The 27,072-nt window shown below is 44.8% G+C and overlaps 1 protein-coding gene across 2 annotated transcripts in view; it reads left to right on the top strand.

Moving 5' to 3' along the window:
• Positions 1-26,507, top strand: part of KIF26B (kinesin family member 26B) — a 505,176-nt gene extending 478,669 nt beyond the window's left edge. For both annotated transcript variants that reach the window (XM_074990066.1, XM_074990067.1), the window contains 3 exons: positions 15,331-15,533; positions 16,666-16,816; positions 18,657-26,507. In XM_074990066.1, the coding sequence (XP_074846167.1) occupies positions 15,331-15,533; positions 16,666-16,816; positions 18,657-18,805 (503 nt within the window). In that variant the 3' untranslated portion in view covers positions 18,806-26,507. The remainder of the gene's footprint in view (positions 1-15,330; positions 15,534-16,665; positions 16,817-18,656) is intronic.
• Positions 26,508-27,072: the final 565 nt, after the last annotated feature.

The raw sequence follows: 27,072 nt of genomic DNA, 5'->3' as shown, positions 1-27,072 counted from the left end.
TACGGCAGACGCAGTGGGAGGAAGGCCGTGTTTGCTAACAGAGGCAGGTTTGCAGCCCTTGTTATTTGCTCTGTAGACTTTATTTGGGACTTCTCTCAGGGAACATAAAGCATTATCTGACAGCTTCCAACTGCTTAGGTCATATGCAAAGGTTAGTGGCTAATGAAATTGACAGCAGGACTAGTACGGAGCTTCCCTCAGCAAGGCCATGCACTTCTGCAGAACCTAAGCTTTGTGGTCTTGCTATGTGTGTAGCGAGACCATGGTGCCTCAGCTGCTGCTGCTGAGAGCTATCCAGTCCTCAGGCAGAGTGAAAACTGATCTGATTCTTTCATCTTTTATGCCAGACTTGAAGTCCGTCAGGGCTTTTGACTGCCTTCCGAACGACTGATCTTGCCCTTTACTTCACTGTGTGGGTTAGGGTCTTTTTGCCCTGGCACCGTTGTCACCTTTTGCTCAGATGAGTCACTGTCACTAATGGTCCCCTATCTGGGGCACGCAGTTTCCAGTGGAGCATCCTCATCTCTGGAAGCTGTCTTCCTCTAGTAATCCAAGAGAGTTTGAGCATGTTGACACCTTCAGAGTTCTTTCAAAGCTCCTTCGTTTACTCAGGCATTTGACTGGTGGCCGTGTGGAAAGGGTATGTGTGCTATTTTTAATGACTTAATTTTGAGTTTGACTGTATAGTCGGTGCACCACTTTTCATATTGTTCTGAGTGAGATGGGTCTAGTAATTTTGACCCATTTTAAAATTGAAAAATAAATTCAGTGTCTCTGTACATTTCTCCTCATTGAACATTTACTTGGCAACTAACAAATCTATAGCTTCCTTACAAACCAAGGCCTCTTTGCACTTGGCCCTGCAGCAGTGAAGCCATAATTCTATGATTGGTGGTAGCACAATCTTTCACGTCAACAGATTTATGATGTCATAAAATAGGATTATGACTTCAGTGCAGTATCAAGATGAAAGAAAGGCCAGGATTAAAGGCGAACAATGTTATGATGAACATACATATATACATTTTTATAATAGGACAGAAACCAGACTGGCTTGGCATATTTTTTCTTACATAAATATCCTCTTCTTCTAGCTTTGTACTAGTCTGAAACAGCTCTGTCAAGGAATATTTTTACAGGAAAAAACATCATACAAAGCATGCAGCTCTTCATGCGTGGATATTATTTTAAAGCATGGTGTCATGAGCACTGGACCCTTTTAGATTTGCTGTCAAAGATCCCCTGTGCTATAATGGATGCAGTGGTATAGATATGCTCATTTCAGGTCAGGGGACCTTGTCCACTTTATTTATGATTATTATTAACAGAAAGGCTGGTTGTCAGACATAATCAACATGAATCTACAGAAAGCCCCTTTAAGAGAAGCCATAAAGAGCCATTGAGGGAATCACCAGCAGTCTTGTCAGATTCCAAAATTACTTATGAAGCTCTGACATACTGGAGAGATGGAATTTGTTTTGGATTTTGTTTTTTTTTTAAACATTCTAAAGTGCATTACTTCTACATAGTTAGGCATTGGTTGTTACGGCCTAGGTATCCAAGATACAGCTTTTGAAGATAAAACCAGTTCACAAGCTGTAGTATTAGCCTTGGTTTGAATCTAAGTATGTGTGTGTTCTGTAGGAAACCTAGCATTGTATCTGCTTTATAAACGCTCACAAACCTTCTTCCTTTATGTTCTCCCAGTCTCTCTTCAAACTGAAATATGGCATGATTACATCATCAAGCCAATAAATCTTCTTCCCTGAATAGTAACAGAGAGGTAGTGGTGTTAGTCTGTATCCCAACAGAACAAAAAAGCAGTTACATGGCACTTTAAAGACTAACACAATAATTTATTAGGTTTGCCCCACTAAAGTTCGTCACCTAATAAATTATTTTGTTAGTCATTAAAGTGCTACATGACTGCTTTTTTTGTTTTCTTCCCTGAAGTTAATAGATTGGTTTAATAACTTGTCCAGTTTTTCTATCATTTAACACTGGCCAGTATCTTATTACTCTGAAATGATTGCTTATGGCAGAGCAGTATTTTTATTATACCTACATTTAGCACAGATCGGGGCAGTACATTTTCAAAGAACTGCACCGATGTTGTTTAATCCACCAGTGATATAAGCATTACATTAAGGTCTCAGAGTACACGAACTCAGACTGCGCGACCCCGCTCTTACGCGTCTGACCCTGACCCCACCCCCCAGCGCAATTTAAACCACCTGCAAGCGGCTCTGGTTCAAGCCTCCCCTGCTGCCCCACATGGCTCCAGCACAAGCCCCCTGCCAGCTCACAAGCTTCCTGCTTGCCTGCCCACCTGCCCCGTGCAGCTCCGATGCGACCCCCCTGCTGGCTCACAAGCTGCCCACCCACCCCATGTGGCTCTGGCGTGACCTCCCCCCCGCCAGCTCGCAAGCTACGCACCCCGCGCCGCTGCAGTGCCACCCCCCCACTGGCTCACAAGCTGCATGCCCGCCCACTTGCCCTCCCCCCACCCCGCGCAGCTCTGGTGCGACCCGCCCCACCAGCTCACAAGCTGCTCCCACACCCACCTGCCCCCCTGCCCTGCACGGCTCCGGTGTGACCTCCCCACTGGCTCCCCACCCAGGCACAGCTCTGGTTCCTGCTCAACTCCTACCCCCACAGCCCAGCTCACCACCTGAGCTTAACTCCACCCCTCACCCCCCTGCATCCCTAACCCACCCCAGGCTTAGCTCCCCGCTGCCTGCCTCCCACAGCCCCATCCCACCGCCAGGCTTAACCCTCCCTAACTGCCTCCCTCAGCCTTGTACTTACCTTTCAGCTGCTTCCCTGGCTGCAGAACATGTGTTCTGCCGGGGAAATAGCCAGACCCCCAACTTGTGCGAAATCCGGGTTTACACGAGAGTGCGCGGAACGGAACCCTCGCGTACTCTGAGATCTTCCTGTACTAGAATCCCCTTTTCACTAATGGGGAAAAGAAGGCTGGAAGAGGTTCAAGGAAAATAAGGCTAACTGGTTCAAGGCCTCAAGACCACCACCCCCTCCAAGATGCTAGCTAACCAGACCCAGATTACATCTCAGGCAGCCTTGGTTCTTAGCTTCAAGCTCAGTTGACCACATCTCCTCTAATTAAGGCCACTGCCCTTTAGAGCAGCATAGCAGAAGGTTTGATTTGCAACTGTCTGTCACCTACCCGCTCCACCCCGTAGCATCCACGCAGTTCTTTGTTCTCCGGAGTCTTCCTTCCTTTAACCTCTCCTGGCTAAGAGTGAATGGGCCCCTCAGTCACTTTCCTCCAACTGGGAGGATGTCATTAGGCAGCACTGAAAGCTGGTGATGCCTGAAAGTCTGGAGGCAAACCCAACCCACACACCCACCCACACACCGAGGATTAGGGAAAGACTTCTCCAGGCCCTGGGAAATGTGTGTATGGGGGTCTTGGCTCCAGGCCCCTTGCAAGGAATAGGGTCCTCAGGAGGAAGGGGTGGGGCTAAGAGAAGCCAGCCCTCAGCACCATCCAGACTGCCATGGCAATTTAAAGGGCCTGGGGCTCTACCAACCCTTGCTGCCATAGTAGCAGCCTGGAGCCCCAGGGCCCTTTAAAAGCGCCAGGGCAACTGCCCCCTTCACCCCTTCCTGTTTGTGGTCCTGGACACACACACACACAGGCCGAGAGGCAGTTTAGGCACATGAAAAACTCTATTGCCTGACCCCACTCTGCTGACTGGGGTCCCTCCCCTTGGACAGCACTTAGCACAGTGAGGTACTGGTGGATAACGAGGCTCCTGAACACTCCAGTAATACAAATAAATAATAGTACGTTAGTCCTGATTCTCACACACACAGTAGGCTATAAAACAGCTGCTTCCAGACTCTTTCAGCCCAAAGTGCTAAGGCTGCGTCTGAACGCCAGCCTCGTGTATGTCTATGGTGCAGTGCTTCTCCTGTTCAGCAGTGTGCCCGTGTCACAAAGAAAGGCAAACCGTCAGCTAACAGTGAACATTTAAAATAACAGAAGGGGGATTTCAAAAGATCACAGCATTGGTCTAACCCTATACCCTTAAAGTCACTGTTAAAAGCCGGCTGCTTTTGTGGCTCTTTTGTGTTACCAAGAAGCAAACACCCTTTGGCAATATCTCGACAGTATTTCCGGAGCGCTCACGTTATGGGGCTGCCCTGGTGGGGAAGTGAACCGGGCGCCAGAGAGGGAATTTTTTTTTTTTTTTGTTCTTCCAGTGACTCACGGTGTCTCTCTGAACGACTCCTTTAACGTCGCTGTTCCTCAGTTTCCCCATGATAAAAGTGGATGATTCTTGGTCAACTTTGGACAAAGCACTGGGATTCATGAAAGAATGTCACATACACATTAATCTCTGTTGTGTTTTTGCATTACATAGCAGTATGTTAGCATCTGAAGACCAGGGGACCAAATTCAGTCTGTGCGTAAGCAGGCACGGCTCCCACTGACATCACTCTCACAGCTGTATGTAGCCCACTCACCTTAGAAATCCACCTTTTTAGGCATCTGAAAAACATTACTTCTAACCCCAGGCAGCACTGAGGTAAAGAAGGAATACCATCCAGGCCTGTAATTAGATTTATACTGTATAGCACGTCTTTACTTGACCTCTCATACAAGGTACATGAATGCCTTGGGTTTTTTCCTGTGTTTTGTTTATTGGTTCCTGGTACCTGCCTCCTACGGTGTTTCTACACTGGCAGAGTCTATAATGAGCTCTTTCATAGGGCTAATAGCACAGGGGAACGTTTGGTTCAATTTGTAACCAGGCAAAAGTTTTCTTATAGACAAGTATCAGCGAGGTAGCCGTGTTAGTCTGTAGCTTCGAGAACAACAAGAAGTCCTGTGGCCCCTTATAGACTAACAGATATTTTGGAGCATAAGCTTTCATGGGCAAAGACCTGCTTCATCAGATCTGACAAAGCGGGTCTTTGCCCACGAAAGCTTATGCTCCAAAATATCTGTTGGTCGATAAGGTGCCACAGGACTTCTTGGTGTTTTTTCTTATAGAAACCACCAAGCTCTTCTTCTGGAGTTCCTCTCCTCCTTTCTGGACCTAGGTTGGGTGCATAACAGAATTTCATGTCCATGTTTTATATGGCTAGATCAAAGGCCTTTGGCGTGTCTGTGACTAATTACCACTGGCAGTGCTAGTTCAGGGTTTCCTGTTTTGAGGAGTATGTGTGTGTTTATGTTTCTGTTTCTCTCTAGTTCCATTGTTTTAAAAGGGGACCTAGTTGCTTTACAGAAAAACACTGAAAAGTAACTGGAATCTGAGCTTGCCAATTTGCACAAGCATGTGAATTGGGGCTTGTTTCATCAGGGGAACATACTTGGGTCTTTAGGATCTGGGCTTTAAGGTCAAGGAGGACGCAGAGCAGTGAGTTAGAGGCAAGCAATGCCTGCCACTAACTGCCTTCTGCTGGCATGGGACAGGCTGTCTTGTCGGTGGGAAAGATCATGTCTCAGGCATGAGAAGAGGAGAAGTGTCCAGCCAGGGAGGAGGGAGATTGTCTCCAGGTGGTCTGGCTGGGAAGAAGCTACTCTTTTTTGGGCCTTCAAGTCTGGTCAGGCTGGGTCTGTTTAGCCTTAATCTGTATTGTGTGTCAGTGGTCATTAAAAGCAAGCAGCTAAGAAATCTCGATTAAGAGCACACCTCCCCCTCTTCTGAATGAAGCACGCACACATTGGGGAAGGACCCAAGCTGCAAAATCCAGACTTTCCTAAAGTGTAAAGCAGTGTTGGAGCCTTTACAACACAAGGCCCCAGTAACAATTGGAATTACAGCTGAACTGTCTCAGCATCGAAAGCAGATTGGTTGGATGCAGGGAACTGCTTTAGGCCTCTGTTTCCAGTCACAGCTTGCCTGACAAATCCAGAACATAATTTCATTTTAATTTTTGTTTTATATCAGGAACCTTTCTGGAGTGTAGGTAATTAAAGCTTTTCACAGGTATGTTTTATGGATGGCGCAGTAAAATTTTCATGACTTCTGGCAGCTCTTCCTTTGTGCACCCCCAAGAATAGAGGAAATTACTACATGGCTATAAACATTGTCATAAAAAGACGTGACAATAATTATGCATTATTATAATCTCTTTGCATCACGTCCTACCGAAATAACTCTATGTTTTTCTGCGGTCAGAGATCTTTGGAAGGATGGGGCTTCAGAGGTTCCATAAACTCCAGATCTGAACACCCCTAAACTCTTACTAACTGTCCAATCTATTTGTCAATGAAAATAGTAGAAAATACCAGGTCTGATTGGATCTGGGGCCAGCAAATAAGTTGGATCCAGCTCAGAGCTGCTCCTGATATCAGACAGCACTGTAACAGGCTCTTAGCAATGATGGTGAAACACAAAGTCTGAGCTTTTCTTGTTGCATTCAAGTGAAAAGGAATTCCATTCACATTGTTTGGAAGTACAAAAGATCCCTGGCACCAAAAAGCCAAAGGGCATTTCTGACCCTTGCAGCTTAACTCCTCCACATCCACAACTAACGATAAGGATAACGACGATAATTCACATGCTGGGTTATCCCCTACCATGGCTGGTACCAGTAAGAGTTATAAAGGGGAATGAATCACTGTGTGTTGTTGACCCCCCTGCTTTTGAATGCTGACTGGATTGCAGACGGGGGTGAGGGGTCCCAGCCACAATTATATTTTGTTGTTGTTGTTCATTAAAACAAGAGCATTGATTTTTCCTAGGCCAAATGCAGCCGTTTCATACCGCAGATCCCTGTGTTGAAAGGTTTCACCGTAATCATTTTTAACACGCTTGACTACCACGTGCTTTGGCTGTACTGACGTAGGAATGATTTAGTAGGGGGAATGGCGGCACGCTGTTGTGAACTGGGAAGTCTCCTCGTAGCGCACACGATTGAGTCAGGCACTGTTCGGCAAGCGTCCATAACTACCTGCTGCCTGTGTTGGCACAGTGGAATGGCTCTGCTGCTGTCCTGTCTGGATCTGCTGCTGCCATAGCTGCGTCCCCAGTCCTTGGCTGGATGAGCAAATGACTGGTGAATCTATTTGCAGGGAAAGCACAAAGCTAGGGCAATAAAGATGGGGTCATCTCCATATAAACAGTGTAGTGAAACTGACAAGTGCACACGGAGCCAAAGGCAAGCCACCAGATAAAGATTTAAAATGGCACGGTCACTGTTCTGCTACCAGTATGTGGATGCTGAACACTGCATCTGAGAGACCTACAACTTCCTGGGACTTCTCCCGCGACCCACAGTACATGTCAACCTGCCAGGCTAAACAAAGTGCTCCATCCCGATTTTGTTCACCGGCTCTGCGCTTTTTGCCCGAGATGGGCTTACGAAAGGAAGTGGTGGCTTGAGGGGTGTGCTCAGGAAAGAGTGAGGAGCAGTGGGAAATTGACAGACCCAAATTGTTAAGAGTTCCTTGAATCAATGCTAATTTCACGTGCATGCAGTGTCTCTGTGCAGGGGTACATGTATGTGAGGATAACTGCATTTCTACCTATCAGTCAAGGGTAAATTCCAGACTCATTCATACCTTGTTCATTCCTACTGGCTTTTATAGATTGTAAGTCAGGGTAGACTGTGGCTCTAAATATTTTGCACGGTTAGGTATTGGGGCCAAAGGGGAGAAATACACTTAAGATCATCATTTCAAATTTATCTTTGTTTCAGAATCAAATATTAATTTGTTACATTTCATTCTGAATTATTCCAGCTCAGTTTCTTTACCTTTATTTAACCCAGGGTAATGGGTTGGGAAAGTGCAAGATGGGATGGGAAGCAGTGTGGTGACTTGGTCATTAATGCAGCCTCTTTTGTGCTTTACAATGTCTCTTTCTGAAATTTGTCCCCAAAACATTTGGGGAGAATTCTCCACACTGCATTCTCACATGCACGCCACCCGACTAAGGTGCACTGGTATCATTGAGAGGAGGGCCAAGAGCTGTGTAGGTTGCAGGACGAAAGCTAAAGCTCCGCAAAGGGGAGAAACAGACCGTAGAACTCCCACGAGGAAAGGATGCAATAAAATAAATGATGGGGAAGGTCAAAGAAAAAAGGAGAAGGCAATCCAGTCATGGGCAACTGCCTGCAAGGGCATGTCCCACAGGAAGCAGGCGTGAGAGGAGAAATCAGTTTTTTGTTTTTTGTTTTTTTTTTCCTCAGACAATGAAAGCTGAAGCCCAGTTGCTAGAATGTGGGGAACAGCAGGGAGAATGGTGCACTGTCTTCACAAATAAAAACCTGAAGTGACACTAAAAGCCAGTGCTCTTTCAACTGGGAGGAAAGTACTCCCTGAAAACAATGCAGGAGAACAAATTGTGGGTGTTGGGATTTGCTGTCCTACTTAGCGTGAGGATGCTAAATCTCTTCCAGGTCAGTTATGTGGTTTGTTCTCCAGAAGAATGCTGAGCCAGAAGGCCTGTAGATGAAGGCAATTGTTCTTCTAGCAGCTCACGTAGTAATGAATGGCTCCTGCTCTGCATCCTTCCAGTTTCCACATCTGTGAGGTCATGGTACATAGAGTTAGGATTTTGTGTTCTATGCATTGCTCCTGGTTACTGTGCGTGTGAGTTCAGCAGCAGGCTGCCGCAAAGGGAACATGCTTTCTGCTCCTCATGGAGATTTTACTTGTTTTACCTTTATCTGAGAGAATTTTTTAGTTTGGACTGTCATTTGCCCATAGAAAGCAATCTAAGGGGAGCCACATTGAGACCCCCATCATGTAAGGAAATCCCATTATCTTTTAGAATTTCAGGCACACGAGGAACATTTCACTAGCTCCACTGACTTCAGTTCAATGTTTCAGATGGTTCAAGTTATGCTCAGATACCTATTTGAATGGGGATCCTTTGTCTGTGATAACAAAAAGACAATGCTTCTTTGGGCCGGTACTTGTCAGTACTGAGTACCGGCAACTTGGCAGCCCTGACCGTGGGATTTTTTGGGGTGAGGGAAGAGGGTTGCAGAGCTGGCTCAGAACCAGCTTTTTTTTTTTTTTTTTTTTTTTTTTTTTTTTTTTTTTTAAAAAAAAGCCTGCTTAAAGGTGACATCTTCTCCCCACTGAGCTTCACTGAAGAGTTCATTTGACTTATCACTTGAGTGTTATGTCTAAATGAGTCCCAGACACATGCAAAATGTCTTAACTCCATTGTGGGGGGCTTTTAAATCAACTGGTCCTCTAAGGGAAACTGATCAGCTGCCACTCCAATCACTCTGTGCAGCTCAGATTGTTGTTTTGCACCATGGCTGCTCTCACTCCAGCTAGAGGAACTTGAAAAGAGTTTCAAATAACAAGCAGTCTTGTAGCACCTTAGAGACTAACCAGTGAATTAGGTCATGAGCTTTCGTGGCCTTGTCGTGGCACTAAAAGCAGTACATACTGCAGTAACTAACACACACGAGCTATCCTGAGCTAAAGCAGCTGAGGGCAGCACTATTTCCTGTGTTTGTGTGTGATAAAAGTGACGTGCCTGGCCTTCACTGTGTGCTTTGCCATGGGACAGTTCACATACATTACCCTGAGGTAAAAAAGGCATCTCTTTTAGGTGTGAAGACAAGGTCCTAGGGCATGGCTTCCGGTACGGCGCTATATTGGCACAGCCGCATCATCACAGTGCTTTAGTGAAGATATTCCGGTGCCAATGGGAAAGCTTCTCCTGTTGGTGTAGTTACTCTGCCTCCCTGAGAGGCGGTAGGAAGAGCCCCCTCCATTGACATAGTGTGTGCACAGGGATTAGGTCAGCGTAACTGTTGTTCAGGGGTGTGGATTTTTCACACCTCTGTGTGATGTAGTTGTAGTGATCTAGCACTGTAATGCAGATGTGGTCTTTAATTCTGATGCAGAAGAAAACATTCCAGAAACAACAGGCTGTACTGGACCTTAACGCTGCAACTGAAACCACTGTTACTGGTTTGGCAGAGGATTCAGCACTCTGGATTTCTTTTGCACTAAGATGAGGCATTTACTTCTGTCTGTTTGGTAACAGAAAACAAACGATTCCCTTTTACATCAGTAGAGGGTCAGCTGGGCTGAACAGATTGCTGGTGCATGGTGTGTGTTAGTGAGTACCCACAACCCCGTGGTGGAGGGGATGAGAATGGATAGAGGTTTGCGAGTCCTGCCAAGCTTTCAGGCTGAACCCTTTGTACGCAACGTGCCAGAGAGCAGAGGCGTGGTGGATTGTACGCTGCTACAAAGCACTTCATTAATTGTATAGTAAAGATTTATGAGCTCCCAGGCCCATAGCATGCACCTTCAAACCAGGTATTTTTAAGAAAAAAAATCTATTTGTTTGAATGATTCAGTCCTTGTCTTTGTGTATTATTGTGGATGGGCAAGCTGTCACCTGCTCTGCAGCATTCATCCAAAACTGCTGCTTTGCATGGATCTCCTTACCCAGCCCATTGAATGCAAAATCTGATAAACCCCAGAGATGTAAGTGGAGGCACTAGAGACAGCAAGAATTCCTGTCACGATGCAGACTGTACCCAGGCTAATAAGCAGCTTTATTCATCAATGCATATTTAAAATTGATTTGGTTCCATTCAGCTGCACTACAAACATGCAGGAATTGTTTCGTTTGATTTTTCCCCGCTGCACGCCAAAAAGCAAAGCTGCGTCGCCCCAAGTCAATAAAAAGAGTGAAGAGCATTGACCCTTCCCTCCATACCTCCATCTTGCAGCCAGATCAGCTCAGGTGATCTCAAATCTATGCTGAGCCACATTTCCTTCTGAAGGCCTCCATGCAGATATCAGGGGCCAGCCACTTAGATCCATTGTGTCTACCAGTGCTTGCTTAATGTCTCGACAGAACAAGGACTGGACAGCCAGATTATTGCAATAATCCTCTGGCAGCCAAGGCAGGAACCCTGACTAGAAAAACATAATGAGCTCATATTTACTTGCTCTGCTTCTGCCGCTGTCATCCATCCTGCCTGTCCACCCTGTGATGGTCACCAAGAGCCAAGGCCTAATGTATGAACCCATGGAAACCTTTGAACCATATGATTCCTTTTTCACACCGGATCTTCCCCGCACTGCCAGATGAGCCCCTGGTCCTGTCCTCAAAGCAGTGTGACTCACGAGTAACTCCATAGAATTCAGAGTGTTTACACAACTATAAGTGACATTAAAATCAGGAACTGAATCTTCAAAGGGAAGCATGTCCCACCACCCATGAGATGAACCCAAATCTGCACCAGTTACATAAAATAAAGGTATTGTTAAACAAAGGTGCTCTGGACAAAATAAAAAAAAATCAAAATATTTTGTACAGAGTCAACACTTTTGGTTGTGTTTGAATCCTTGTGGCACTGAAAAGATCTTATAAGCACAATTAACACATTTTCCTCTCTGACAAAAAACTATGCATGCATTAACACACAGGTTCCATGCAAAACTCACTGGGTGAAATTCTTTGGGTTGTACTATGCAGGAAATCAGCCCAGATGAGCATAATTGTCTCCCAGGAAGTGCTACGTGCCTTGCATGATCAGTCTCCATTAGTTTTAAAACCAATTTAATCAATGTGGACCGGGTTGAGTCAGGAGAAAAATTAGCACCACTTGTGCTCCAATGAGGGTGATATTCCTTTAAGCTGAAAGGCCAGTCTTTTGTTATTTTACAACTGATTTCTTATAACCTTAAAGTGGCAGGAGCTTGATGGAGTAGCTGCCATGGTACGTTTCTAAATGCATAGATAAAGACCTCAGTGTTTTAATTCCACCACACTTTGGCAAGCTGCTGGTACTTGCTCGGCTGGTCTCTCACTTGGACTGTCTCTGTTTGGGGCCATTGGACCAAAGCTACCCTGAGCTTCACAACTTAGTCTTGTCATTTCATGACGACTGTGCTGCATTTTCCCTTGTCAGACCATTGCCACATTTACCTGTGCCATCTGGTCAGTTCTTGAGGGATCTTGCGTCGTCATCTGTCACCTGTCGATTTTATTTTTGATGCAGCTTCGTCTAGGGCCTGAGCCAAAGCCTGTTGAAGTTAATGGAAAGATGCCCACTGAGTTCTTTTGAGTTTGGATCAGAACAAGGGTCACTGTTGCTTCCTGATCTCCTTTCGGCTTCACTGGTTCCTGTACGCTAGATTGCCGGGCGAGGGCTCAGCTGCTGGTCCAGCGTTTAGGAGTCAGAGAAGTGCCAGTCTGAAATCTGAAACCACTTGGCAAAAAGTTAACCTAGCATGGTTGTGGAACCTCCATTGCTGGGGATATTTAAGAGCAGGTTAGCTAGGCACCTGTCAGAGATGGTCTTGATGATGCTTGGTTCTGCCATGGGGCAGAGGACTGGACTCAATGGCCTCTTGAGGTCCCTTCCAGTTCAACTGTTCTATGATTCTGCATGGGACTCAGCCGAAGGGTCTGATTCTTCTGGACTTTGCTCCGCTCTCTTTTCTGGGTCAGTAACTTTATTGCTATGGTAAGGGCTTTGTCTTTGTGTTACATTGCTGTCAGGTTGAATATGGTGGTTCAGGCTGTTGTACACTTTCAAAACAGGAGCTCCCCTCCTCTACACTTCTCCTGTCTCCAAGGGGCTCCTCTCCCACTCCCCAAGGGGTTCCCCTTACCTTGGCAAGCGGCTACCAGGCTCCCTGCTGGAGCCACCCAGGTGGAGAAGGGCTCCTGCCTTTCCCCACTGCCACCCGGGTTACGAGAGTTCAAGCCGCTGCTGCCTGGCTGCCCAGCAGGGAGGATAGAAGTGGCACCAGCACTTGTGGTGCTGTCTCCCACTCTCTCTGGCCACCTCAGCTGCATGCGGGCGTCTCACCTGCCCACATGCAGGATGAGGAGACAAAAGTGTCTGTGCTGCAAGTTAGAGAGTGAGTGGGGAGGAGTCAGCAACCTCCTCATGCAGGCTGGATTCACTGGAACCCCTCGGTCTCAGTAGGCCGGATCAGAGCGTCCAGGAGGCTGGATCCAGGTTGTGGGGCGGGGTTCCTCACCCCTGCTCTACGGCTTATACCAGTTCATCAGACACAAACGGGACTCTTTTGCTCATCTACCTGCTTCTACACTGGGGCTTGCTAGGTCCCCAGGGTCAGTTGCTTGTGTGCATGTAAGAGACCTAGAATCTCCTAGCAACATAGCTATGCCAGCAAAAATGTTAAGTGAAGACCAGGCCTGAGTGTGTGGATTGAATGGTGAAGGAGGGAAGGTTGTGTCCTTACTGAGGCAGGCAGCCAGAGGAGATTGATTAGCGTGCAATGACTGAGATCAGGGAAGCAGTGTAAATTGAGCAATGAGGGGGAAAACCCACAACACATCTGGAACAAAGGAACTGCCATACTGAATCAGATTCACGGTCTGTCTTGGCCACTGTCCTGCCTCTGACATGGGCCAGCTACTACAAAGAGAGATATGAGACGTCCTGAAGCGGGCAGTTGTCCAGAGAGAGTTTCTTTCTACCCCCTTGCTTAGAAGTTTGCTTGTGCCCAGAATCCTGATGGTTCATTTTTAGAGTAGCTACCTCATTCTCCCAGGATCCTGAAGACAAGAGCATTACAGCATTAGTGATCAGGTAATTAAAAAATGGCTCTGCAGTGGGGTGGGGAAGCAGAAATACGGTTGCACCGGCAACTTTACTTTTGACAAGTCTAGTAATCTGTGTGCTTCATTTTAAAATTTCCTTGCTATAGTAGTTGTATGGAGAAATATTCTCAATTGGGATGATCTGGGGTGCCAGGTGGTTGTTTCAGATTTAGAAGTTCTGTAGACAAACCACAGGTTTGTCACAGGGAAGATGAAGAAAGGGAGAAATTATGTCATTGGTGTTTTTATAAGTATTAGTTTCAGACCTTCAGCCCCTAACTCAGTGGGGCAGCGCATGTTTGTTTGCCTATTTTTCTGCCTGGCGTGGAAACGTTAGTGGAAAAATCAGACAGAATTCTGTTGTTTGCACATGCAAATCCTGGAAAGTTAATAGATTTTAGCTTTTACACAAGCACCACCTTGGCAGTAGTTTGGTAGATATTTACACTGAACTTAAAACGAATTCTGTTCTTGAGGTTCATCTAAATGATTTGATCTTGGTTTAAAATAAAACTTGTGCGTGATTATGCTGTATCGCTCCCCTGCTGGCACCAGGCTGTGTCCTGGCAGCCAACAATGCCAGGATATGGTTTCATTCAGGCTGGCTGGCTGGCTGCTACTCTCCCCTCCCCCCAGCCTCTCCTGGAAGAATACTGCAGTAGCTGTCACATAGAAAATAAACCAACCATGGTCTCTTCCTCCCCTCCCCTCCCCCCACAACTGCATCTGTCACTTTTAATGTATTAAGCCAAGAAGAAAAATATAACTGATTTTTTTCTCTGCTGGTATAAATCTATTTCCCATCACCCTATGCACCCATTTCTTCTGCCATTAGGTTAGCACCTTGGCTACAGTAATTAGTAATACAGTAGCGGCTTTCCACACTGCATCAGCTTTAGTTACTGGCCCTTTTTCTAAAACTCATCAACCATTGCACAGACCTCACCAGCAGCAGTGCTACTACTAGAGAGCGTGTGCAGGGAATGTCTGGTGTTTTAACCACTATGCCCTCCAGCCATGCACTATTGATTACTGCTGTGCCATTCCTACCAATGCTGCAGCTGCAGTATGCGAGTGCCTCCGTGAACGAGTTTTTGGAAACATTCTAGCTTAGACGCTAGGGTGGTGCTAACCAAGTTAGACCACACCTGCTGCAGCCATAGTTCTGTGCTTGTGTCCTTAACCACTGCTTACAGAAGTGCTTTATCCCCTAACCAGCATCTAGTGGTGTACTAATGCAGGGGGAGAGTTTTCAAAGGCACAGGTGGTGATTGGGCACCTATCTCCCATTGACGTTTAATGGCTGTTGACACAAAGGACAGCATCAGCAGCCATTTGAATTTGTCCCCCAAAGTGATTTAGATTTTCAGTAGTAAGGGCAGGCTATGGCACAGGGTGGCTCGTGTGGGTCCCAGAAAAGAAAAATCAATCCACACTACTCAAGGGAACCCCCTGGTAAAAACCACACTAGAACACGTTAGGCCAGTTTTACCAACACACCCTGCCTCTGCTGCAAGCCCACCAGCACGGGGGTAACTGTATGCATTAATAAAGCACAGAAGTGTTTGCAAACTGGGGCCTTCCTGTGCTCAGGGTCTTTGTAACTTGGTGCTCTATGGCCAGAGGTAAGTGAACCCAAGCTGGCATGGCTTGGGGGGTTCCCTCCTTGGCTGCTCGTTATTTAAGAGAGTTGACCATATCACGTGGGTGTAGGAGTCTCTTTTGGGGGAGTAGACTTGAAAGGCATTAACTAGGATAACTTGACCATTCATGCCCTCTTTAGGTTCGCAACGACGACGACTCATCCCAGCCTTGTCACTTGATACAGCCTCCCCGGTAAGGAAACCTGTCAACAGCCCAGGGGTCCGTTGGGTAGATGGCCCACTGTGCAGTGCTCAGAGGGCGATGGGTGAACCCTTTGAGATCAAAGTCTATGAGATAGATGATGTGGAGAGACTCCAAAGGCGCCGAGGAGGGGACAGCAAGGTGAGTGCACCTAAAAAAGACTGATTCCCATTTCCAGCTGAAAGGCCTCATTCTGAAAGCAACTTCTGAGGTACGCTCTGCATGTCACAAGATCAGGTCCCAAATCAACCAAATTTGAAGTTTATGGATAAGTATAGCTGCACACCAAGCTGGAGTTTGGCATCAGAAACTTCCATGTATGCATGTCACATGCTCAATGAGCCTTGTCCTCTTGATTGACCGCTGTGCATTGCCACCATCTCTGCTTGAGAGAATGGGTGACTGTGGCTTTGCTCATTCAGCTTTTGTGGATCAGAGAGGGTTGAATTTGCTCTCACCTGACAGCGTCCCAAGCTCATCCCTTCCACCTATTAAAAAGCATCTGGAAATTCCAAGTGCCACATCCTCAGCAGGTGCACACAGATGACGGGGCTACTACATGTCAACCATGCTCTCTCTCTCGACCTTTGTTTATCACCCTCCCCACCATTTTTTATTGATGTCACATCAGTTGGCTTTTTTATTGTTGTTTCATAATGGTTTAAATTGTACATTATTTTAAATTGCTCTTCAGCACCCTACATACCGGCACACTTCAAAAATACAAGTATTAATTAACCTTATTGGCATTGGTCAAAAATGCAGGTGTGTTCACAAAACTGTTTCCATTTTTGTTAAACATATTTGAGATTTTATTTTCTCCAACTTTCTTATTTACAATAGACTTGCAACATTGTATCTATTACTTATGTAGCATGTGGAGATGTGTGGTGCTTTAATACAGCTGGAGATGGATTTCCTATTCTGAGGAAATCCGGGTGTACACACCCGCCCCCGCCTCAAAAAAGCCTTCTAGTGAAGTGATATGTAGCAACATTTTTATCTGCATTAATTTGGATTTCAAGACGTTGCCAATTATTAATAAATGCTTGTCACTATTATTAGCTTTTGCTGCTCTGTCTGTATATTCTAACCTGCCTTGTGATGAATAAAAACCAAACCAATGAAACAAAAAGTGAATCCATCTGTTATTCTGGGCATGTTAAGTGTCATTGTTATTGATTAGCTTGACTTGAGCACTTTTCTTTCGCTTTTTACCTAGTTTTTCCCATTGTCTGTTTTTCTTCTCCCCCACCCTCTTCCTGGTTGGCAGGAGCTGATCTGTTTCAATGCCAAACTGAAAATTCTAGAGCATCGTCAGCAGAGGATTGCTGAGGTCAGAGCCAAGTACGAGTGGTTAATGAGGGAACTGGAGGTGACCAAACAGTACCTGATGCTGGATCCAAATAAATGGCTTAGTGAATGTAAGGACTTTGTTTTATCACTGTATTCATAAGCGCTCTTGGTTTATTTAATTGAGGGAAGCAGAAAGGTGAGCCAGTGTGTTTGTAAACTAAAGTGAACTGACATGACCTAGGGGCCAGGGTTAGACTGACTGTATTTCTAGAACTATTCCTGCATAATTCCTATTAAGTGTTGACACTAGAGCTGAACAACCCTATTCACCCAGGAGCTGAATACTGGAATGGTACAGCATTGTAGTGGTGAATATTGCGACTGCCAGTTTCACGCTCATGAGTTTCAGTCCACAGCTCCAGAAAATGAGATTTTTTTTTTTCAAAATTCTTTTTTTTTTTTGGATTCAGATGTATGGCTGATTGTATGTATAATAATTTGTCTCTTGACTCTAATGGAATTGCACCCAGAATTAACGAGATCTATTACAGCTAGAAAGAGCTAAAGTTCACAGAGAATTCACTAACCTAGCCTCAGACTAGGACATAAATAAATAAAAAACAAAAGCCCAGAAAGAGAAAAGAATTTCAGTGAATTTGAAAAACTGCACATTGCCAGACTGAAGAGTGATGCTCAGGTTTTCTCTACACTGACAACTTGCATCAGCACAACTCTAGGTCAGTCAGGTGTGAGAAAAGTCAGACCCTCTTGCGAACTGGCAAAGCTGACAAGATTCACCAGTGGAGACATAGCTGTGCTGACAGGAGGGCTCCTGTCAAAGTCTCTTAGGTTCCTTGTGTTGGCATATGCCTAGGGACCTAGGCCGACAAAGATACACCGACATAGTCTTTGTAGTATAGATGTAGCTTCAGACACGCAAGGGGAGCTGTGCCTGTTTGTGTCTATAGATGTGCGTATTTTAAACAACTGAATCCAGTTTTATTTGGGATAACTGCTGATTGTGAATGCTGCAAGCCAGTGGGACCTCAGTTGTAGTAGTTGCTTTTAACAGTTCTATTTTACCCTTTGTCAAGCACGGCAGGTAACTTTACTACAGAAGTTGCAGTGTCCGGACAAAGGGAGGCTTGTGAGAGTTGCAGAAATTACCTAGGACAGTTTGACAGGTGCCCACTGGACTTTTGTCCAGATCAACATTCATGTCTTCATTTGCACCATTCCTTCTGTTTTTCAATGTGAGAACAAGGCAACATTGCAGACTCCTCAACGCTGCAGACTCCAGGCCTTAGGAGTGCTGTTTAAGGTGATGTAGATTACCCAGATTCCCTTGGATCTACTTATGTCACACCACCGCTGTGTAAGGGAATTCAAGTTCTCTTAATTTTTGTGCTCAGGAGCCATAATATTTTGTGAGTTAAGTTAGCCTTCCTTTAATACATGCTTTCCAACATGTTAGACTTGCTTCCCAATGGGGAAAAGTGGTGTAAGTAGATCTAAGGGATTCAAAGCATAAGGGAGTGGAAGATCCCCAAATCCAGCACTTAGTTGATGTGGAAAGTGAAAAGCACCCTTTCACGTCACCCGCCAGTCCATGGAACATACTAACAGCAAACGCTGTGGTTGTGAGGGTATTTATTTGGTGATGGGGGCGGGGCGCGGGGAGAGCATGTGGCCCTCTGAAGATGAAGTATAATAACCGTAGTCAGTGAGTCTGGAGTGGCTGGGCGAGCATGACCTTGGATGAAGGAACTGCTGTTAATATTTAATATGCCACTCTGCTATCTTAGTGCTCACTGAATGTGAAATACAACTTTCAATGACATAAAAAATCTAGTGTTGCTAATGTACACAATAGAGGTGCGCTCAAAGGCTTGCGTCAGGCCCAGCGCTCCCAGTAATCTATGCTGGTTTTGAACACTGGCCCCCATTAGTTTATTTCCTTTCTCACAGTTGACCTGGAGCAGGCATTTGAGTTGGATTCCCTGGAGTATTTGGAGGCCCTGGAGGGCGTGACTGAGCGTCTGGAAAACCGTGTCAACTTCTGCAAGGCCCACCTCATGATGATCACCTGCTTTGACATCACTTCCAGGCGTCGATAGAGGAATGGCCTCAAACTACTACCCTTCCCCCTCTTCTTGCTCCTTTTGAACAGCACCCCAAAGACAACAGAATGAAGATGAAGGTTGGTGTCAAGTTTTGACTGTGTGAGAGAAGAGATTTTCTTTAAAAACACCGAAGACTAGTAGGAGAAAAAAAAGTATGTGGCAAATGCAACAGCGCTGAGCTGTAAGGGTGTCAATTTCCCTAGCCTGAAAGAGCACTTTTAAGGACATGTTTGTAAATAAGGACTGCTGGCTGAAGTGACATCTTCCCCGTGTTAGCTAAGGGAGGGGAAGGGGTGGTTGTAAGATGGACTGTGTTTCAGACCTTCATGAAAAAAATTACACAAAAAGAACTATTTAAGTGCCTTGCAAATCTTTATTATCCAAACGTTTATGTTCATACTTTCTTGTGTACATATGGTGCTAGTCGAAAAAGTAAAAGGAAACAAAATCAAACATTTTTGAAATGTATTTGCAGCTTGGTTTTTTTTTCCCTCTTGGTGTTTTCTCCTATTTCAGACTTGCTGTTTCTAAGTAACTTGTGTTTGTAGAGATATTTCCTAATCAGTACAGCATATGAATAAATGTTAGCCGTCTTTTCTCGTTACTGGGGTAAGGCCACTCAAAGAGAACATTACCTCTCCCACATGGTTCTTAAACGGTTTCTGGAAGTGAGTGAAGTTAGTTTGCACACTCTTGCTCTTAGTATTTTACCTGGTAAAGAGCACTGTGACTCTTACTGTTGGTGGAGTCTTACATGGTACTACGGAAGAGGAGAAAGAACACTACTGCAAAGCAATTATTGCAATATGTATTTCAACGCCATGGGCTCTCCTTTTTGATATATTCTTAGCCTTGTACTGGTGATGTCAGCATCATGGTTGAAGAGACACTTTCTTCTCCTCTCCCAATTTCTAAATACTTTCTGGAAATTACATTGAAAGGTTCTCATGCTTACAGTCCAAAAAACTGATTTTTTTCAGGTTAGTGTTCGGGGTCATATCTGGTGACCTTTAACTTGAGCACATCTGGAGTTACCATGATTTTAACACCTTTTTTTTTTCCCAGCATGGTTCACATCTATGGCTATACCTGAGGGGAACATGCACAACTCATTTGTAATTGCGCAAGAAACAAACACACATTATAAATGACTGGGCATAGCAGTTCAGGCAGGAGGCGTGTGTCACTTTCTATGCCACATTAAGGGCCAAAGCCTAATGCCCATGGGACTATGATTTTGCGCTAAGTGCACAGCAGATGTGGTTATCCAGCTATGCGTGCGAGCACACATATATCACTAACTGTAAGTGGGAAGAAATGCTGTTGTGTTTGTTTCAGTACATAGAATGAGTATTTGCATTTACTAAGGATTTCCATGGGGAGGAATATTTATTTTGTAACCTAGTGAATTACTTGGCACACAGTCATTTTTGTTTATTGAAATAAGTGTGTACACATAAATTCTGCTCTTAGTTACACCTGAAAAACCCTGTAGTTGTCCTTCAAGTTATCTCGGAGAAAATGACAGAATATTCCAATAAGCCTGTTTAGAAACACAGTCACAGTCTATCTCTAAATAGGTATAATGCCGCCTATAAAGCATTATTAGTGTATTACCTGTGGGCACTCTGCTGGTCGCAGAGCTGGGGCACACAGCCGACTGTTCCTCCCCACATTGATGGGTGGGGTGAAGTTCCCATTGACTTCAGCGATGCAGGTTTAGATGCTGATTCTGCAGAGAATTCCATACAAAGAGATCTTTGTGCAGAGCCCCACTGAAGGAGCTTCACATAGGCCTCAAGGTACATCTGCAGAGAGGTCTTTGGGCCTCAGGATGTCTCCTACGTGGTGGGCTTGGTGCTGCGTACCAAAGCTCTCCATTTGCAATGCATCAGGCAGGCAAACTGATGGCAATTGGCCAGGGTCAGCAACCCATGGCATGGGTGCCAAGAGGGGTACCTAGGCCAATTTTCATCGGCACACGAGGCAGGAGCACAGCCCCATCCCCACCTTCCCCATCCAGCCAGGCGCTTGCTGAAAGCCATGCTGCCTGTGGATTAACAAAAAAACAGCTAATGCTACCAACCACCACCTAAATGGTAAAGCTCTGCATCTTCATTTATTTATTAATGAAGCTGTTGTAAGGAGGAGGAGTAGTGACTTTCGAAAGTATCACCGGGACTTGGATGTACACAGAGGTCAAAAGGGCAAAGGGCTGCCTCTGATAGGTTGCTGACCCCTGCGCTAGGCCAAGGCTTAATAAAACACAAAGAACCAATTAACCTGGATTTTAATGTGTGCACCTATGAAAGCTCAGCTAGCCTGTTTGTCGTATCACTGTAGCTTTATGCATTTGTTTGAACTTTGCTCATCAGACACAAAGCAGGGCCTCACGGGGAAGCAGAATTATGCCTCAGTTGAAATTAAGCTGGGTGATGTATTTGCACACAATAATGTTAACAAACTACAGGCAGCTAATCAAGAGAAAGCAGTATGTTAAAAGCAAGCAAATACTGGCTGCAAACAAAGTGGTAGGTTGGTGAATAGTAAACACTGCGAACATGTTAATACCTGACTTGGTGACTACTGTACTTCTGGTCCCCAAACAGCTCATTTTTGCAACCCATGTGCTTCTGTAAATCATTTTTCAGCCTTTGCTTGTGAAAAATAGCCATACTGGTCACCTGCAACAAGTAGCAGTGATCATGAAAGTTAATGGTCTTGAACACTATGGCTGTAAGTTTAGTAGTGTTACAGCTGCAGAGTCTGCCATTACAACGGTCTCCCATTTAGTTAACATGTTTGCAGTACTGCAGCAATGTAGGATATGAGGGAGCCAAGGGTGCAAGCCCAAGTTCTGTTAGTAAACAAAGTGAGCTTCATTAGTAACAATGGGCTAAATTCATCCTTTGTGGCACTCCAGTGAAGTCCATGCAGTTACAGCAAGGATGAAGTTGGCCTATTTGCTGAGTGTAATCACAGTGGTTATACATATTCTACTTACGATAAGCAGATTTAGCTAATGAGGATTAACAATGCCACCACATATCAGCATTACGTACTACAGTATAGTCATTTTTTTAGCATATATGGGGGTCTGCTTCAGATCTACAACTGTACTTTTGAGAAATGCAATAGGGGTGTGGAAGTGAAAATCGGCCACAATTTTACTTCTAAGTGCCAGCATTTCTGCCTGGGTGAAAATAGGTTGTTGTTTGGGAATTTACTTGCCTTTATTTTTATAGTTCATCTCTCATTGTGTGACACAAAATGGATCTTTCAGACATATTTATTACCTTGTTACTGAAAGACCACAATTCATAAAAGAGCCAACATTTCCACAAGCCATACCTTGGAAATCCTACACTTTTTACCAGGTGACAACATAAATTCAACTCTTACCTTGCTTTTAAAAGACAAGAGGAAGTACCTTACTTATCCAAGTGTAACTTAATAGAATGCCAGGATGTGCATGCAGGAACATAATGTCAAATGAATAGAACGAAAAGCTGCAAGAAGCATATCTTGGATCTCACGATGTTTCACTGTAGCAGTGGTTGCTGTAAAGTGAACGTTCTGTAAGCACGAATGGGAGGTGGTCAGATGTCTCAGTGAAGCATGAAAGAGACATCAGGGTATGGGTTTGCATTGCACTGGCTGTCCCTGGGACTGGAGGAAGAGGATTTGAGACACCTATTCCTTGACTACCTCCTTATTTATGTGATAGTGGACCAGGGCTTTTCTTTGTTAAATAAAAACATGAACTGAAAATATCAGACTTTGTGGAAGCCTGGAACTGATCTGACGTGAACATGGACACCTCAGCTGCTGCCCCGCCCCGCCCCCACCACGGGCCATAATAGACCTAGTATAAATGGAAATCTAACTAGGAGACAATTTTATAGAAGGTTGGAGCGAGCACTTTAGCTACTAGGGTGCACAGCAAAGATTATGGAAAAGGCTGTATTTTTAAATACTGCATTCAGCTGTGTGCACCCTAAAGGATTACTTGAAGGACAGGTAAGCAAAAACCAGCACTAGCTCTGTCCTTTTTAAAAGCAACATTGTAATTATAATGGGCCTGAATCACTTCTTGCCTGCTCAGGTCTGAGGGAAAGGCAATGCCATTTAAAAAAAATATATCACCAGAATTACAGCTGTGCAACAATTGGTTAAGGAGACTTTTCGACCCTGTGTAGTTGCCTCACGTGCCACTGACTTACTGCACTGTCAGGTATGGCCAGCGAAGGGCGTTGGCTTTTTTCCCCCTCAAGACACAGCCTGATCTTGCAAAGAGACTATGGCAGAAAACAACGCTGTAAATCTTGCCTGTAATCACTCAACCCTCTGTACAGCATTCCGCTAACTTCCAACTATAAAAATGGTCTAGGATTAAGACCTGCAACAGTGGTGATATTTTCCTATGGCCATACTGCAAAAGAGGTGTATTAAAGGCTCATAAAAGTCTTTATTTCCCGCCGCCCCCCCCCCCCAAGTCGCTGCATGGGCTTATAGCTGCGCCACTAAGGCGGTGTGCAGGTAGAATGCTCATGGCACAAGAGACTATCCAGCATCTTTCATTAATATTTAGTCCATAACACGGTTTATTCAAAAACTAACACCTGAAACCTGCAACTTGCATGCCATGAAGACCACAGATCACTTTACAAATGGGTCTGACTGAGCATGTTTCTTTATTATATTATTGCTTTTAGCTTATTTTAAAAAAAAAAAAAGCACAACCAGGAGGCCTGAGAGAGACAGTCTGGAGCATGGGAGAATAAAGATTTTCTTGCCTATGTGTTCACAAATGGCAAAGACGTCCAGTATGCACTTCACCATAAGGAATACACCACTCATGAACAAGGCTGCCCGGCCCTCTGGTGACAGAATGGAAGTTTTGGAAACAGGGCTGCCCAGAGAACTGGAAGCCCTCTCTGCCAACACACCTGTCTACATGGGCATGCTTGTCAACAAACCACTGTTGACAGAGGCAGTATACCTAAGCAGGGAGTGGTATCACACTGCTGACTGAACAGTTGAGGGTTGTCAACAAACTCTCAACAGGGCTCTTTAACCATGTAGATGCTCAGCAAGTGTCCTTAACAAAAGCCCAGTTTTGTTGACAAAGACTGCCTGTGTAGCCATAGCCTGGCTGTCTAGTCCCAATGGCTTGCCAAATAGTAAGCCTTAAGCCTCTAACTTGAAGCAGTGACTATAGTAAACAGGAGTCTTTTCAATCAGTGGTGTAGTGCTCAACCTTTCCACACTACTATACCTCCTTCAGGCAGCTGATTTGCTTTCCACCCCACCAAGTTACACCTCACTTAAAAAGTGTGTGCTCACACCCCAACATAAACCTACCGCTGTGTCACAGCACACTCACTGCACAATGGCTTACTTGTTCATGTTTACTATGACAAAAAAAAAATTGAGACCCTTGGTTTACCAGAGTTGTGGTGAGAAGGCTGGCTGGCCTTTGAAGCTGCTGACTGGATTGGGCTGCTGGACGTCATTGTCACACTGATGGAGCGGTGGGCAGCGTTCAGGTGACGAGGTAAAAATTTATCAGGGTTTGCACACGTGCCCAACCCAAATAAGATGATACCATAGCTATCATAAGCATTGTGTAATGGGGAGGGAGTAAAATGTTTATGCAGGGTGATATTTCATATAGCTGACTTTATTCTTATTAACCTCAAGCTATTTCTTAAATAAAGGGAAATAAATTTAGGGCAAAGATGCCTCGTCTGTTGAACTCAGCAGGAGTTTTGCCATCGACAGCAATATGAACAGGCCTGTAACTAAAGTAAGTTTCCAAGCAGCCACAACAAACAATGCCATGAATGATTTGGCAACCTGTGGTTAATAAGCTGTAGGCATCCTTCAGTCTGCATAGACTATGGATCGCGCCTTTTATAGTTTCAATTGAGGACTTCATTTACAGCGTCTACTGTGACACGAGAGTGACAGTCCTTGCTGCATCTCTTGCAGATGTGGTGGGTGTCTGGCAAGTCCTTAGTGTGCTTTCTGTGTGCTCGCTTCTCCTCTGCTAGCTGTCTGATCCTCATCTCGCCCTTCTGAAGGCCCTTGTGTAACCCCTGCCTCCATCTGCTGCGGTCGTCTGCTAGTTCTTCCCAGTTGTCCAGCTCCATGTCTACCTCTCTGAGGTCTCTCTTGCAGACATCTTTGTAGCGCAACTGGAGGCGTCCGGTAGGTCTTTTGCCAGAGGCTAGCTCACCATACAGGATGTCTTTTGGAATCCTTCCATCATTCATCCTGTGGACGTGGCCAAGCCAGCGGAGCCAACGCTGCCTGAGGAGGGTGTGCATGGTTGGGATTCCAGCTTGCTCATGGACAGCGGTGTTGGTCACTGTCCTCCCATGATATTCCAAGGATGCGCCTGAGGCAGCGCAAGTGGAAGAAGTTCAGCCTCTTTTCCTGGCGGGCATACAGGGGCCAAGTCTCGCTGCCATAAAGGAGGGTGCTGAGGATACAGGCTCTGTAGACTTGCATTTTGGTGTGAGTGTACAGCTTGTTGTTATTCCACACTCTCTTGCTGAGTCTGGACTGTGTATATTCCATTTATACCACAGTCCCTATGGGGAGTTATCTGCACTCCTCAAAATGCACATGCACCTAGAAAATAATAAATGAGTTTATTGACACTGTCTGGTGTTCTTTCCCCCTTCTCCAGGAAAAAAATAAAAATCACTTTTGATTTTTTAAATATATCATAGCAAAGAAACCTTTTCCAATCTAGCTCCCACTGAGATGTGGACTTCAAGCTGCTCATTCAAAGTGATAGGTGATTTTTTTTTTGAAGCAGCAGGAGTATTTGGGTGCTCTATTTTAACCTTGAAAAGGAAGTAGCCAAAGCAAAGCTAACTTCAAAACACTCCCAGAACAAACATTCTTTGCGTGGTCCTACCCAGATATTGAGCATACTTTATAATAATGGTAATAAAATGGTGCTTGAGGCAGTTTCAGCTATACCTATATTACATATATGCTGTAGATGGATGCATTCACCCAGTAGAGCATATGTGTGGGTAGGAGGGTATTACATATAACACATAAACATGCACACACATACACATACAATATGTATACATAGCTACTAACGTTTCTAAATTTTTATTCCTTCCCTTCTGGTAGCTGAAACTGCTGGTAACTAACACACACATCATATTCTATGTATGAAGGATATAATTTATTTGTAAACTCAGGATGTTCTTGTTTTATAGAGTTGCTTGTATTTTATAATTTATTTACACATCATGGTTGAAAATGCTTATCTAAGTGCTATGCATTGAAGTGTCCATTTGCTGAATCCATTTCGTTCTGTCTTTGGCTATGTTCTTTCTCATAGTGACAGTGTTATCAAAGTGGGTTGTGGAGTGGACAAGCTGATTGAAGTTATGCTGGGCCTAAAAATGGAAATCTATACAAGAGGAGGTAGCAGATGCATACTTTATTAGCTAAATTTTCTTAGAATGGAAAGGTGAAAAAGACAGCATGAGGACAAGTTAAGAATCCAGAAAGTCATAGCCATTTACAAGTTGATCGTATATGAATACATTGAGCCTTTTGCCATTAAACATGTAAAGTTTACTGGTTTGCTGGCTAAAAAATCTCTTGCCTTTTTGTGGTATATGAGGTGTGAAACATTGTCAAAATATGGTTGGAAATAATCAAAAATATAGTGGCATTAAATGTTTACTTTTAGCTTCTTGGTGCTTGTGCTTCCCAGGCCAGGAAATTGTGCTTGGAATGAAAGGCTTCTTTATGGTGCAGTGAGAGAGAGAGAGAGAGGGAGTGTGTGTGTGTGTGTGTGTGTTTTAACTCATGGGATGCTGTGATGTTATGGTCAGAGAGGAAGCAAGGAAATAAAACACCTTTCTCAACTGGTTCTACCTGCTAGGCATGCTAAGAAACAGATCCCTCACATCTAGCTTTGGAGGAACTGAAAAAAATATATATATATAACTGCTAAAAGAGGCTGAACAGTGAATAGCAGCAGAAACATGAGGCCTAGCCCCACAACCAGTACGTACCTGAGTCATTCCCTCCAGGTCAGTGTGACTTTTCAGGTAAGTAGGTAGCTAGGGGATCAGGATCCACAGGGAGCAAAGGAGAATCCAGAAGACAACCAACCAACCTCCTAACTATGTTCTTTCTGTATTGGTCATGCCAGTGTCCCTTAGGCCAAAGAGCAGCTACATGCTGTACTGTATAAGAACAAGTGTGGGTTTATTGTG

Source organism: Carettochelys insculpta, chromosome 3 (assembly GCF_033958435.1).
Source record: "Carettochelys insculpta isolate YL-2023 chromosome 3, ASM3395843v1, whole genome shotgun sequence".
In the NCBI taxonomy this organism is placed as follows: Eukaryota; Metazoa; Chordata; order Testudines; family Carettochelyidae; genus Carettochelys; species Carettochelys insculpta.
Note: the sequence above shows the minus strand (reverse complement) of the source record. Positions and strands in the feature narration are given on the sequence as shown.